Source organism: Syngnathoides biaculeatus, chromosome 14, assembly GCF_019802595.1.
Source record: "Syngnathoides biaculeatus isolate LvHL_M chromosome 14, ASM1980259v1, whole genome shotgun sequence".
In the NCBI taxonomy this organism is placed as follows: domain Eukaryota; kingdom Metazoa; phylum Chordata; class Actinopteri; order Syngnathiformes; family Syngnathidae; genus Syngnathoides; species Syngnathoides biaculeatus.
Genome location: NC_084653.1, coordinates 23209697 through 23224454, shown reverse-complemented (window position 1 = coordinate 23224454; position 14758 = coordinate 23209697). Strand labels below are relative to the sequence as shown.

At 42.9% G+C, this 14758-nt stretch overlaps 2 protein-coding genes across 2 annotated transcripts in view; one reads left to right on the top strand and one right to left on the bottom strand.

Annotated features, from left to right (window-relative positions):
• Positions 1 to 1610: 1610 nt before the first annotated feature.
• On the bottom strand, positions 1611 to 9958 carry LOC133512130 (claudin-10-like). The gene is made up of 5 exons (XM_061841468.1): positions 9745 to 9958; positions 4560 to 4721; positions 3309 to 3390; positions 3119 to 3220; positions 1611 to 1899 (listed from the first exon to the last, which is right to left on the bottom strand). The coding sequence occupies exons 1-5, from the start codon at positions 9956 to 9958 to the stop codon at positions 1749 to 1751; spliced, it is 711 nt and encodes a 236-aa protein (XP_061697452.1). The 3' UTR covers positions 1611 to 1748.
• Positions 9959 to 10710: 752 nt separating this feature from the next.
• The window catches only part of LOC133511826 (ATP-binding cassette subfamily C member 4-like), a 62370-nt gene continuing 58322 nt past the window's right edge, over positions 10711 to 14758 (top strand). Inside the window, exons 1-3 of the mRNA XM_061840794.1 lie at positions 10711 to 10836; positions 10934 to 11048; positions 11961 to 12071. Coding sequence (XP_061696778.1) covers positions 10975 to 11048; positions 11961 to 12071 — 185 coding nt within the window. The 5' untranslated portion in view covers positions 10711 to 10836; positions 10934 to 10974. The remainder of the gene's footprint in view (positions 10837 to 10933; positions 11049 to 11960; positions 12072 to 14758) is intronic.

Below are 14758 nucleotides of genomic sequence, written 5' to 3'. Positions count from 1 at the left end.
TTGTCAGATTCAGGTTGTCTGTGACCACTGTTAGAACGATTAGAAATTTTGTCCAAATTTTGTGTGTGCCTGTATATATATATATATATAATATATATATATATATATATATATACACATATATATATATATACACATACACACATATAGGTGCGTGTGGGTGTGTGAGTGTATAGAGAGAAAGAGAGAGAGAGAAGGCAAAAAAGAAAACAACTCACTTTATTCACAAACTATGATAAATGTACTTTTCCTTTAATATTGAAATGCCATCGTATAAAAGAATAATGATTTCAACATGAATCTGATTGACACATTGCAGCGTATTTAAAGTCAATATAAAATACAACCAGCAAAATGTAAAATATAGAATAAATGGAAATGACCTGCTAGAATTTGGAAAAAAAAAAAAATAATAATTATGTATATCGCAGCGCATTCATACCAAATCCCAGCTGTCGTGTAAATGCACCCCCTCGTGGCTATGAGTGGTAGAGAACATAGATTAATCTGTTGGGACACTTGAAAAATTCCAATATTTTGGCGTTGTATAGCTGTAAAAGTTTCCATTTTGTTTTTGTTATATTAATTGACATTAAAAACATAAACCTAAATTGCCTTGCATTTAGGAACTCTATGTAATGTACATCCAATTCTCTCTATAACTTTAGCATAATTGATTTAATCCCTCAAAATTCAAATGGTTCAAAAATCTCTAAGATGTTTTGATTTAATCACCCCCCAAAAGGGAAGGGAAAAATTTTATTATTTTTTCTAAGGTATAAAAAAAAATATGTAAAATGTGGGGGTACTGTATGTGCTTTTTATCAGGAAAAACAAAGAAAATATATATTTTTTATATGAGGCCAGGGGAATCCAGTGATCTGGGATGAATTAATTAGTTAATTTGATTAAATGCAAATAAATGTATTATTTTTAATAAAATATCCAAAAAGTGCAACAATTGGGGATACAGTACTTTGGATAGGAATAAGGGAAAAAAACGAAATATTTGAAAATACATCCATTGCAAAACAAAGAACTTGTTGTTTGTATAGTCAAATGAAAACACTTGAGAGAAATTAAAATAATTTCAAAATCAGGAAATACATTCATCCATTATCCAAGCCGCTTATCCTCACAAGAGTTGCGGTTGCATTGGAATTTTTTTTTTTTAAATATAAAATCAGAAACCATCTTTTATAGTTTAAAAGTAAAAACAGGCACATTTATCTATAATTGTGTGTTTTCTTCATCAAAAAAGTGCTTTTGTTGTGTTTGGGGAAAAAACTTAGACGTGTACGTTCTTTCCTGAAAATATAAAACACGTCGGTTTTATTCTTAATCCCAAAATATATTTCTTTGAAAACAGAAATTTACACTCACGTAATGTAGAAATAACTGTAGCCTGCATTTGTTTAAAAAATTAATATATATATACTTTTTTTTTCAATTGTTCTGGGTAAAAAAAATTACTCTTTGTTGATAAGAAAAATGAATTTTTTTGAAGTAAAAAAAAACTTGAGCAGAAAAGCTACATGATTTTTATACTGAAGAAAACATTTTGTGTTTTTTTTTTTTTTTTTTGGCGGGGTGCGTTTTTGGGACGTGTACAGACTTACTTCCCACCGGACCTGAATGACATTCACCTGCTGTTCCACAGAAACATTTCCTCCGGCGTGCTGTTATCTTTTGCTTCACGCCGTCTCCACCCCCATTCAGCACACGGCGGCTCTTAATATTCACGTCGTTTACACGTACACGTTCTTATCGAAGTTGGGGGCCCTGGAGGAGCTGCTGTACTCGGGAGGCGGCCTCTGGCTCACAGACGGTCCTCTTCCTCTGTGGTAGGAGGAGACGTGGGAGTGCGAGGGGGCGCCTTTGTAGACATAATCACGACGACTGTGGTTGGACAAACGCACAACGCTGATCAATGATCCAGAAGCCGTCTACTGTACCGCTAATGAGATCTGGCGTAAGAAATAATAAAATGGCGGAATATTTTTGCGTTGGCGGGTTCACCGAACGAGCAAGGGTGTGAAACTCATTTTTGTCACACACTGTACTCATAACTTAAATCTGAGGACCATTATGACTTTCAATCTTCCATCCTTCCAACCATCCATTAATTGAGCCGCTTATCCTCACAAGTGTCGCGGGGAGTGCTGGAGCCTATCCCAGCTGTCAACGGGGAGGAGGTGGGGTACACCCTGAACTGGTTGGTAGCTAATCGCAGGGCACATAGAGGCAAATAGCCACAGACGCAATCACACCTAGCGACAATTTTGAGTGTCCAATTCATGCTGCATGTTTTTGGGATGTGGGAGGAAACTGGAGCACCCGGAGAAAACCCATGCAGGCACGGGGAGAACATGCAAACTCCACAAAGGTGTGGCCGGGATTGAACCCTGGACCTCAGAACTGTGAGGCCAACGCTTTACAGCTGCTCCACCGTGCCGACTTTGGACCTATATGAATCTATTACCGCGTCATATATTTATGTCATTGTCACGTCATGTCATTATCCAAGCTGCTTATCCTCATAAGGGTTGCGGAAAAAAAAGGTAGTTTTGGGCGAAAGGCCGACTACACCCTGAACTGGTCGCCAGTCAGTCGCAGGGCAGATATCGACACCATCACTGAGCCGGAATTGATCCCACGCCGCCTGCACCGAAGGCAGGCATATGTACCCCTACACCGTCAGTTACTATATATTTATATGTGATAAATATATATAACCAGCCTATAACCGGGCACTCCGGTTTCTTCCCACATCCCAAAAAAATGCAACATTAATTGGACACTCTAAATTTCCTCTAGGTGTGATTGTGAGTTCAGGTGTTTGTCTCTATGTGCCCTGCGATTGGCTGGCGACCAGTTCAGGGTGTACCCCACCTCCTGCCCGTTGACAGCTGGGATAGGCTCCAGCCCTCCCTGTGACCCTTATGAGGATAAGCGGCGAAGACAACGGATGGATGGATGGATGGATGGATGGATATTTTCTCCAAGATGTTTGAAGTCGTCGCCGATCATTTGCTTTCGCGGGCCACTTAAAACGATGCGGCGGGCCAGATCTGGTCCCCGGGCCGTAAGTTTGACACCCGTGGCGTAGAGGACTGACCTTTTCTTGCAGTCCGCCGCAGAGAAGCAGAGCACACCTCCGCCCAGAACACAAAGGACAGAACCCGCCCAGCCGATGAAGAGCGCCGCTCCGAGCTCGTACCTAAAATGGAGGCAAACGACTGCCTTGTGAAGGATGCAAGCGTGAAATCATTCGCAATCCTTTTCGACGCGTGGAAAATGATTCTCACTTCTGCGCCACAAACATGGGGTCGAAAAACTCTGAGGTGATCCGGTGCGCATAGATGGAACATGCTGAAAGGGAGCACAGGCCTAAGGAAGAACAACACACCGGGGGGTAAGGGTGGGGGTGGGGGTCATGAGAGCTTTACTTCCAAAACATTTTACACCTACAAAATAATTGGACTTTCTAATATAATGTAATGTAATGCACTGTATGTGTAATGTAAACATTAGGACGCAGTTGCACAGTAGGACTGGTGTTCATCAAAAATGAGGTAGCGGTTTTATTCCTAAAATGTACATTGAATTTTATCGAAAGCCACTGTAACACGGACAGTTTTGAAAATTCACACTGCGCCGAAATAAAGTGCAAAATGTGAAAATAATTATTCATTTAAAATGTATTGTACATAAAACTTAGATACACCTGAACAGTACTAAATAGATATATTGACAGATTTAAAAAAAAAACAATTTTAGTGGACATACAAGGTTTTTTATGAACCATGTAAATCACAGATGTCAAACTCAAGGCCCGGGGGCCAGATCTAGCTTGCCATGTGGTTTTATGTGGCCCGCGAAAGGCAAATCATCCAGGATTTTTGTTAAAAATTTCAAATTGCCATGTCATAAATGCCTGAAGCTAGCTGGGATAGGCTCCAGCTTTCCTGCAACCCTTGTGACGATAAGCCGCTTGGATCATGCCATAAATGATAACTCTGAGGTATTGCGAGCATTTTTCTGTTACCAAACATGAACAATAGTCAAAAAACGCATTTACCTTGATTTCAGATTCCAAAACTAGTTCATAAATTCCATGTGTAAATATAATGAGGGGATTAAAAATTTAGACTGTTTCACAATCATATCGGCCCTGTGAGGGAAACCGCAACTACAATGTGGCCCATGGGAAAAATGACTACTAATGTAAATGATTACAATTTGAGGTAAATGTTTCCCCACCACCCCAAAAATACATTTATTTCATTTATTTATGGAGGGAAGTATTACTATAAAAAGTCAGGTAAAAAAATACCATAAAGAGAAAATATTCACCATTGTAGATATAGTAGATATATGCAATGAAAAGGGGGAGGTTGCAAAGCACCCACAAAAAAATATAAAATAAAATTAATTTCTTGTACTTTTCTTGTAATGTACAGGAAACTACCACACCTGAGGAAAAACAACCAATTTTGACAAAAAGAAATTGCAGGGGGAAAGAGGGGGGCGGGTTGCATGACAATGGACTTTCTTACCGCTGAGGATAAAACTGAAACCCGCGAAGCAGGCGATCCTGGCCTTGCTCTTGTCACTTCCTCCTATTTTGGTACACTTCATCCCCACAAGGGCGAAGACGGTGCCAAAAAAGCCCAAACACACCGCCGCGATCATCAGCCCCCTGCAGGCCTGGATGTAACCTGCGCAAACAAAAACAAATCGGCGAGAGCTCGACGACCTCTTGACCTCTTGACAAACGTGCGCATCAAGCGAGCGGTAAAATTAGTCACGAGGTGAGATTTAGAGGAAAATATTAGCTCGGAACCAGCGAGCCGTGGGCGAAACCGCCCCGATGGGCTTGATAGGCTTCAAGAATCAGTCAACCGCAGCTAAACATTGACACATTTGAAGGTAAATGGGCCGAGCGCGTGACTCGAATTTTCTCTCGGAGTCCGGGTTTCAAACGGGACAAAAAAGGTTCGACGGCAGAACACGGAGGTCGGCAAAAGCGCGGCTGACCATCCAGCGCCAGCATGGAGGGAAAGTCTTTGCAGTTGGAAACGCCGGTGGAGTCGGTGACGCACGTCTTCCACAGGTTGGACCAGTAGGTCGCCGTGGTGATGACCGTCCCGTCCAGCGAGGACACCTTCCAGTAGTCTGTCGGCAGCGTGGACGACACCAGAACCCATCCCGAGGTGGCGAGCGCAAAGGCCAGGATCTCCTGATACATGCTGCTCCGAATGACTCCCGCTCCGACCGCGTCGGCGGGACCGAAGATTGATTAATGGTTCCCGGACGGTTGAAAAAGTAGCCAGGGCGCGCGGCGCTAAGTTGGTTAATGTGTTGTGCAGGCTCGTATTCTGCCGCGAGGAGTTTGGACCCGAACTTCAGTGAATGGGCCGACGTTTCGTCATGCCCCGCTCGCCGACCTCTCCCGCTCAAGATGACGGTCAAGATTCCAGGAAGAGAGCGAATGACCCATTCGTTCTGTGTCATTAATGAGTAACAAGCGAGATTCTTGCGCGCTTGCTAAAGCCGTCAACACCACGATATTCGATCAAACGGGGTTGTTGTAGCCCTTTTTTTGCATTTGGGGAGGGCGGAAGAGGTTGCTAGAGCAAATTTCCCGGTTTGGTCGTACAGCAGAGCTCTTTATATAATGTAACAGAACTGTTGTAATAATTAATTGACAGCATGTCCGCTAACTCTTAGCGAGCTATACGGTGCAAAAAAAAAAAAAAAGTGCATTCATTGATAAAAATCACACTTCAACAGGTTTTAATTAAAACAACAGCTAATCAGAACTCCCCTTAATAAATGTGAGTACAAAACCCTGCAAAAACATGAGATTTTTTTTTTTTTTTACATTTTTTTTTTTAAATGTAACTGTAGTTTAACAAGACATACCATAATATAATGTTCAAGATGTGCCGTAATTCCCGGCCTAAAGACCGCACCTGGTTATAAGCCTCACCCAGTACATTTGTAAAGGAAATACCATTTGGTACATACATACGCCGCAGCTGTGTAAAAGCCGCAAGTGCCCACATTGAAACATGAGATATTTACAAAGAAAGACGGGACACAGAGAGTTCAATGCTAATGCTAATGCTGGCACCGTGCTAACGCTAATGCCGCCCTAACAGGAACGGTAAAAAAAAAAAAAAAACATACAGGTAAAAATCACTGAAACACGGCAGAAACACATTAGCACAGTGCTAACGGGGCCGGGCCGGACCGGTAAAAGTCACTTCCTCGGCACATATATACCACCGTCTCACTCTTACCTTTTCTGCTCGAGTGCCCCCTTGGGGCCGTTAGAAAAAAAATGCACAAATTCACCGCATCACCGCAAAAACCGCAGGGTTGAAAGCCTAACCCTAACCCTAACCCTGTCGCGGTTGACAGGCCGGAAATGACAGGATACATAAAAACTACTCTTACTAATTATTAAAAAAAAATTTAATTCTGCTGTTCTCTATAAATCCTTCCTTTTTGCATAATACAGTAAAAAAAATATATGCAGAAAAGACAAAAAGAAGATTATAGAGTATCTGAGTGGTAATATATGGAAAATAATTACAATTAAATTACAAGTAAAAGAAAAACTGGCAGACCAAATGAGTGGATTTAAAGCGCGATTTCCACCCATCCATCCATTTTCTTTGTCGCTTATCCTCACAAGGGTCGCGGGGAGTGCTGGAGCCTATCCCAGCTGTCAGCGGGCAAAAGGCGGGGTACACCCTGAACTGGTTGCCAGCCAATCGCAGGGCACACCGAGACAAACAGACGCACTCACAATCATACCTAGGGGCAATTTAGAGTGTCCAGTTAATGTTGCATGTTTTTGGCACGGGGAGAACATGCAAACTCCACACAGGCGGGTCTGGGATTGAACCTGGGACCTCAGACCTGTGAGGCCAACACTTTACCATCTGAGCCACCATGCAAGAACTGTCGTTCACTGAGACATACCATAACGTAATGTTCAAGATCTATTCATAAAAAAATTCTCTTAGTAATTATTCAAAAATTAAATTCTACTGTTCTCTCTCTCAATCCTTCCATTTTGCATAATAGTAAAAAATATATGCAGAAAACACTAAATTAATGATAAAATTTTATATATATATATATATATATATGTATATATATATATATATATATCTTCTTCTTCTTTTCCTTTCGGCTTGTCCCGTTAGGGGTCGCCACAGCGTGTCATCTTTTGCCATCTTAGCCTATCTCCTGCATCTTCCTCTCGAACCCCAACTGCCCTCATGTCTTCCCTCACCACATCCATAAACCTTCTCTTTGGTCTTCCTCTCGCTCTTTTGCCTGGGAGCTCCATCCTCAGCATCCTTCTACCAATATACTCACTCTCTCGCCTCTGAACATGTCCAAACCATCGAAGTCTGCTCTCTCGAATCTTGTCTCCAAAACATCCAGCTTTGGCCGTCCCTCGAATGAGCTCATTTCTAATCCTATCCAACCTGGTCACTCCGAGCGAGAACCTCAACATCTTCATTTCTGCCACCTCCAGTTCAGCTTCCTGTTGTTTCTTCAGTGCCACCGTCTCTAATCCGTACATCATGGCCGGCCTCACCACTGTTTTGTAAACTTTGCCCTTCATCCTAGCAGACACTCTTCTGTCACATAACACACCAGACACCTTTCGCCAGCTGTTCCAACCTGCTTGGACCCGTTTCTTCACTTCCTGACCACACTCTCCATTGCTCTGTATTGTTGACCCCAAGTATTTGAAGTCGTCCACCCTCGCTATCTCTTCTCCCTGTAGCCTCACTCTTCCCCCTCTACTTTTCTCATTCACGCACATATATTCTGTTTTACTTCGGCTAATCTTCATTCCTCTCCTTTCCAGTGCATGTCTCCATCTTTCCAATTGTTCCTCTGCATGCTCCCTGCTTTCACTGCATATGACAATATCATCTGCGAACATCATGGTCCAAGGGGATTCCAGTCTAACCTCATCTGTCAGCCTATCCATTACCACTGCAAACAGGAAGGGGCTCAGAGCTGATCCCTGATGCAGTCCCACCTCCACCTTAAATTTCTCTGTCACACCTAAGGCACACCTCACCATTGTTCTGCTACCATCATACATGTCCTGTACTATTTTAACATACTTCTCTGCCACACCAGACTTACGCATGCAGTACCACAGTTCCTCTCTTGGTACTCTGTCATAGGCTTTCTCTAGATCCACAAAGACACAATGTAGCTCCTTCTGACCTTCTCTGTACTTTTCCACGAGCATCCTCAAGGCAAATAATGCATCTGTGGTACTCTTTCTAGGCATGAAACCATACTGTTGCTCGCAGATCCTTACTTCTGTCCTGAGTCTAGCCTCCACTACTCTTTCCCATAACTTCATTGTGTGGCTCATCAACTTTATTCTTCTATAGTTCCCACAGCTCTGAACATCCCCTTTGTTCTTAAAAATGGGAACTAGAACACTTTTCCTCCATTCTTCAGGCATCTTTTCGCCCGCTAGTATTCTGTTGAATAAGTTGGTCAAAAACTCCACAGCCATCTCTCCAAATTGCTTCCATACCTCTACCGGTATGTCATCAGGACCAACTGCCTTTCCATTTTTCATCCTTTGTAGTGCCTTTCTGACTTCCCCCTTAGTAATCATTTCCACTTCCTGGTTCTTCACTCTTGCCTCTTCAACTCTTCCTTCTCTCTCATTTTCTTCATTCATCAACTTCTCAAAGTATTCTCCGTGGTAGAATAATTTAAACCCTGCTCCCAAACTTCTAGCCTTACTACCTTTCCACCTGCTCTCTTGGATGCACAGAATATCAACCTTTCTCCTAATCATCATGTCAACCAACTCCTGTGCTTTTCCTGTCATAGTCCCAACATTCAAAGTCCCTACACTCAGTTGTAGGCTCTGTGCATTCCTCTTTTTCTTCTGACGCTGGATCCGGTTTCCACCTCTTCTTTGTCTTCGACCCACAGTAGCTGAATTTCCACCGACGCCCTGCAGGTTAGCAGTGCCGGGGGCGGGCGTTGTTAACCCGGGCCACGACCGATCCGGTATGGGATTCTTTAGATGAACGCTCATATTTGTTTGGCACAGTTTTTACGCCGGATGCCCTTCCTGACGCAACCCTCTGCATTTATCCGGGCTTGATATATATATATTAAAAAAAACCAAATAAATATATATTTATATATTAACAAAACTACTAGATTAAAAGTATCTGAGTATATGGAAAAAAATTTACAATTAAATCACAAGTAAAAGAAAACAGGCAGACCAAATGACTATTTAATGATCGCTTTCTTATTGACAAATAGAAATTGTTATAGCTCATAATTGATAAGATTTCACATGAATGACAGCAAATTGTTCCGCAACTACAAAGTGCCTCTTCACATGCATACAATATACAAATTTTATAAAGTGGGATTAAACAATATGTCAGCCAGAAACTTCATATTTGTGTTCGTAGGTTGCAGTAGTGTAGCACTGCATCATACACTGTCGTGTAGCTAAATGTGCTCTGCGAGTGTGTAGGAAAATTTCGGACGTAGTTCAGTGTACGACGGGGACATTTCCAAAAAATTGCGTCCCACCCGCAAAAATGAAAACCGACACGGCACCGTCAAACGAGACAAACGTAGGATCCAGTTCGGGACGGCGGAACAACTCGCTTCTCAACGGGAATAAAGCGGCGGCACGAAGGTGCCACTCACCGTCCAGGTTCAAGATGGTGTGGTGCGGCCTGCAGTGGAGCGCGCCGATGGCGTTCCCGGCGCAGTTGTTCCACAGGCCCTGCAGCACCCAAGTGGCCGTGATGACCGAGGACGCCCGGCTGGTGGCCCTCCACTCGTTGGACACCGTGGCGCCGATGGTGGCCCCCAGACCCCCGAGGCCGCTGACGAAAGCCAGGATCTGCAAGGCGGACATCTGCTGTCTTTCACTATTGAATGTGAATTTTTTTTTCTTTTTTTTGGGGGGGGGGGTGTGGTGGTGGGGGGGCCAAGACAAGCAATGGCCCCCGACACGTTAAATTACACTTTGGACATGTGTTTTCACTGAGATGATTTACAGATAGGACATTTCTCACCGTTGAGGATGGACACAAAGGCTTCAAAGTCAAACAGTAATCGAAGTCGGGAGCTTGGGTTTAATTATTATTTTTCGCCTCTTTTGCGCGTTCCGGTTTCGAAATATTACCGTGCGTCATATTAACAAGTGGTCAAAAAGTAATGGGTCACGGTTCGGTGGAAGCAAAGTCGATTTTTTTTTTTAAGTTTGTCATCCATTTCACGGCAAGAGGATGAATCGTGATTTCCGTCTTGAGGGGTGGGGGGGTCCAACCTTTCAAGTTTCAGGTACATAGGATCAACAAATGGGAGTTAATCATGGATGTATTACCTCCGTTTTTGTTTTTTTTTTACCCCTGACGTCAGGGCAACATTTCCTGCCATCATTTGGTTTGTGTGGTGCTATGACCTCACTAACCACCAGATGACGCCAAACCCCAGCTCACGTTTGACTTGTGTTTCGCTTGAGACGTTTTGTTATGCAATTCGCGTCCCGATTAAACAAACAAACCTGACGCTCACCTCGACGTCCACATACGTTTGATTTGTCGCCGTCACAGCATTTTTTCTTCCAAACTTTCTTTCGAATTCGGGGGAAGCGAGCGATTGATGGACACTGGCGCTCCCCAATCACATCAGGCGCTTGGCTTTGGTGACGTCACAAACACGCCCCTCGCACGCGCTCGCCGGCCGGTTTCAACTAGAATCTAACTAACCTTCTCCTCACCGCCGCCACATGTAACGTTCACATAAGCAAAGTTTGTTGTTGTTTTTTTTTTTTTTTTATTTTTTTTAATTTTTTTTTTCATTTTTACGCGTTTCTTTCTCGCTCAAGCCTGGCGGCAGAGAAAGTGCCCGTGTTACTTTCCCGGTAACATGGAAGCTCTGCGGAAAGACGCGAGGGATAATCCGTCGTCAAAGGCTAATCTTCTCTCCAAGCTTTTCTTCTGGTAAGAAAGAAACAAAACAAAACAAAACAAAACTGCCACAGCCGCCATTGACACGCACCTGCTTCTCCGGACGAGGACTAAATCTGACTAAAAATATCCTGCATCATTTCGGACATACACGGACGTCAAATATCAAATGCGTTTGTGGTGATAATAATATGACTGATTTATAGCAAAGTTAAACCAAATTTAGCGTCTGCCGTGAGGTGGCACAGATTGTACACAGATGGGACGCTTGATTTGATGACCCCCCCCCCACCGCTCCAATCCTCGTTTTACGACGGCGTAACTTGAATAGATGCTTTTAAGTAAGTTTACCTTAATTGATAAACAATCAGCATGGCTGTAACTGGGCGTGTCTTATTGTGAAAAATTGTTTATTACACGCTATTGGTAACATTGCAATGTCAGAATAATACGGTAAACATTTAGGAAAAACTGTAAATATACATCTTCAATCTATTCAATCATTTCCTATTATTTTTTTCCATTTTCAAGCGCCTCTATAAAAATAAATCATATTTTGTCAACATGATGATGCTCAGGTTTGTTTGATACTGCATCATATATGTTATTTTTGTACATAACACGCCAATGGTAGCCTTGCAATGTCAGAATTGTACAGTAAACATTTCGGAAAAACTGTCAATATACATCTTCAATCTATTCAATCATTTCCTATTATTTTTTTCCCATTTTCAAGTCCCTCTATGAAAATAAATCATATTTTGTCAACATTATGATGCTCAGGTTTGATTGATACTGCATCATATGTTATTTTTGTACATGACAGTCATACAAAACTGCACTGCATTAAACATAACTGAAATGTTTTGATGAATTTCAATACAGCGTATTTTTACTGTTGTCATAATTAGTCGTATTGACATTGAGAATATTTGTTCTGTGTAGCTGGTTGAATCCCTTGTTCAAGATTGGCTACAAGAGGAGGCTGGAAGAAGATGACATGTACAAGATTCTCCCCGAAGATGCGTCTGACAGACTCGGGGAGGAGTTACTGTGGTAAGTATAGCCAACATAAATTTATTAATAACATCTGTCATTTTTTTTTGCATTTATAAATGAGTATATCACAGGCGGCGTGCCATTCTTAAGTATAAAAACAGAATTTTCCTGATGGGTTAAATGACAATGCATCACTGTATGTAATAACCTGTTTACAGCCGAATAATTACAGTTAATAATTGTAATTATACATCAGTGTAATACAGGACAACAATAAATTACTCAAGTTTATAATATGCATGATACATATGAAATTAAACAAGGTGTACAATCACAATTGACATGGCATTCCCGTATAATATTGAGGCAAGGTGTTAGCAACAATTGTCTTATGTCAGGGGCGTCAAATAATTTTTTTGCCGCGGGCCACATTGTGGTTACGATTTCCCTCAGAGGGCCGTTATGACTGTGAATCCATGAAAACCTTTCGCCTCATGATATGTGTAGATGAACTTTATGAACGAGTTTTGAATCAGAAATCAAGCGGAATGCGTTTTTCAACTGTTGTGTTTGGTAACACAAAAAGGCTGGCAATATCTCAACTTTTATCATTTATGATATGACAATTTTGTAACAGATTATCACAAAAATCACGGAAGTTGATATACATGATCTGCCTCCGCGGACCACATAAAATCACGCACCGGGCTGGATTTGGCCCCCGGGCCGTGAGTTTGACAGTTGTGGTCCATGTGATCTCTTTCCTTTTCCATCTACCATCTATCTTCCCTCTACATCACTAAATCTATGTACCTTCTCTTCTCTGGAAGCTCTCACTCTTCCCCCAATGTACTCTCAATCTCTCCTCTTTTCGTGTCGAAAGCCATCTGAGTCTGCTTTGTCGCCAAAACATTTGACCTTGGTTGTCCCTCTGAGCTCATTTCTAATCTTCTCACTCACCTCCACATTACCCCGCTTTCGCTGCGGATCACAGTGTCATCTGATTATGTTGTGATCCACGAGGACTCCATTCTAACCTCATCAATCATTGCAAAGATCAAGGGGCTCGGGGTTGATCCCTGACGCAGTCCCACCTCTGTCACACATTCAAAGGATGTCCTCTACTAATGTAACAAAGTGCTTTTCCGTCACTCCGGACTTTTCAAATGCAGTCAGTACCCAAGTTTCGGGTTTTCGTCCATCGGCTTTCTTTAGAGCTACAAAGACCCAACACAGCTGCTTCTGACAGTGTCCGTACTTCTCCATCGACACTGTTAAAACAAACAATGGATCTGAGGTACTCTTCCAATGCATGAAACGATACTGTTGCTCGATTCGAGCCTCCACCTCTCTTTTCCATAACTTCATTGGATATCTTGTCAACTTCATTCCTATTCCCCACAACGCTGCACATCCCTGTTTTTCTCAGAAATTATTACCAGCACGCTTTTCCGCCATTCCTCCAGCATCTACTCACCCTCTCGAATTTATCCAACAACGTGCTCAAAAAGACTACAACCACCTTGCCCTAGATGCGTCCATACCTTCACAAGTTCGTCATCATGACCAACTGCCCTTCCATTTCTTATCTTCCGAGCATTCCATTTCTAATGACTGTGACTTCCTTGGTCCGCCACACTTGCCTCTTTTTCATTTTCTCTTTTCCATCTCTATCCTCAAACTACCCTAATGTGTTACACCCCCTTGCCATCTGTATCCTTCATTCTGGCCAGCAAGTGTAGATCTTTTTCCTCTTCAGTGTCCAACCTGGTGTCCGTGTCATCTTATCACATTGTTCAGCCTTTATCGCCTCAACCTTCACTTTGCGTCTCACCTCTGTGTGTTCCCCTCTCTGGCCGGCGTGTCTCACCTTTTCTCTCTTCCTTTCTCAGATTCCACCACCTGGTTCTTTGCTCTGCCTTTGTCCTCTTCATCCTCATCACCCCCACCAGTCATCTTACGCGCCGTCATCCTACGCTGCCTACCTTCACCCTCCCCTATCACTACCTTCCATTCGCTAACCTTCACATCACATCGTCCGCACAAGATGTAATCCCTCTGCGTGCTTCTACCTCTGCTCTTGTAGGTCACCCAATGTTTTTGCTTTTTATGGAAGAAAGTGTTTGCTACAGCCATTTCCATCCTTTTGTCCAACACATTCTGGCCCCCTACGTTCCTTCGTAGAATAACAACCCTAGCCATCACTTCTTCATGGACAAACGTGAAAAAACGGCAACCGGTAGGGGCCCATCCGTTTTTTCACCACAAAACATGATTTTGACGTATATGGCTTTTTGTAACTCCCGCCATGAAAATCCTCTCGAGGAATTTGTTTTCGACAAGAAGCAGGAAGTGACGGAGGCAGTAGCGCGCTCCAGCGGACTCGTTTCTTTCCATTAATTTTACCTGCGGGAAGCTAGCTCGTTGTTCCTTCGTGTTAGCCAAAAATGGTGGCTTGTTGCATTTCTGGATATTGCTCGAACACTCGGGAGGATGGATTTACCCTTCATACGTTTCCAAGAGACCCGGTTCGCCGTGAAAAATGGATTGCACGGGTTTAAAGGACAAGAGGTTGGTGGGTTCCAAATGACAGGTAGGTGTGTATACAGCTACTAAAAAAACAATAGTTAGCGGGTGCATAATCCGTAAATCAGGGGTGCTAAATGTGCCGATGTGCGCATCGACTGACTGCCTCCGCAGGACTTGTGAATTGCCACCGGCCTTGTCGACAAGGCCAGCCGGCC

What these genes read in the sequence shown, in the direction of transcription:
- LOC133512130 (XM_061841468.1), bottom strand. Translation starts at nt 9,958, where the DNA reads ATGTCCGCCTTGCAGATCCTGGCTTTCGTCAGCGGCCTCGGGGGTCTG. An exon ending in TTTCAGTTTTATCCTCAGCG is followed by an intron (nt 3,391 to 4,559) that starts GTAAGAAAGTCC and finishes GTTCTTCCTTAG; the next exon opens with GCCTGTGCTCCCTTTCAGCA. An exon ending in GCGGCGGACTGCAAGAAAAG is followed by an intron (nt 1,900 to 3,118) that starts GTCAGTCCTCTA and finishes GTCCAACCACAG; the next exon opens with TCGTCGTGATTATGTCTACA.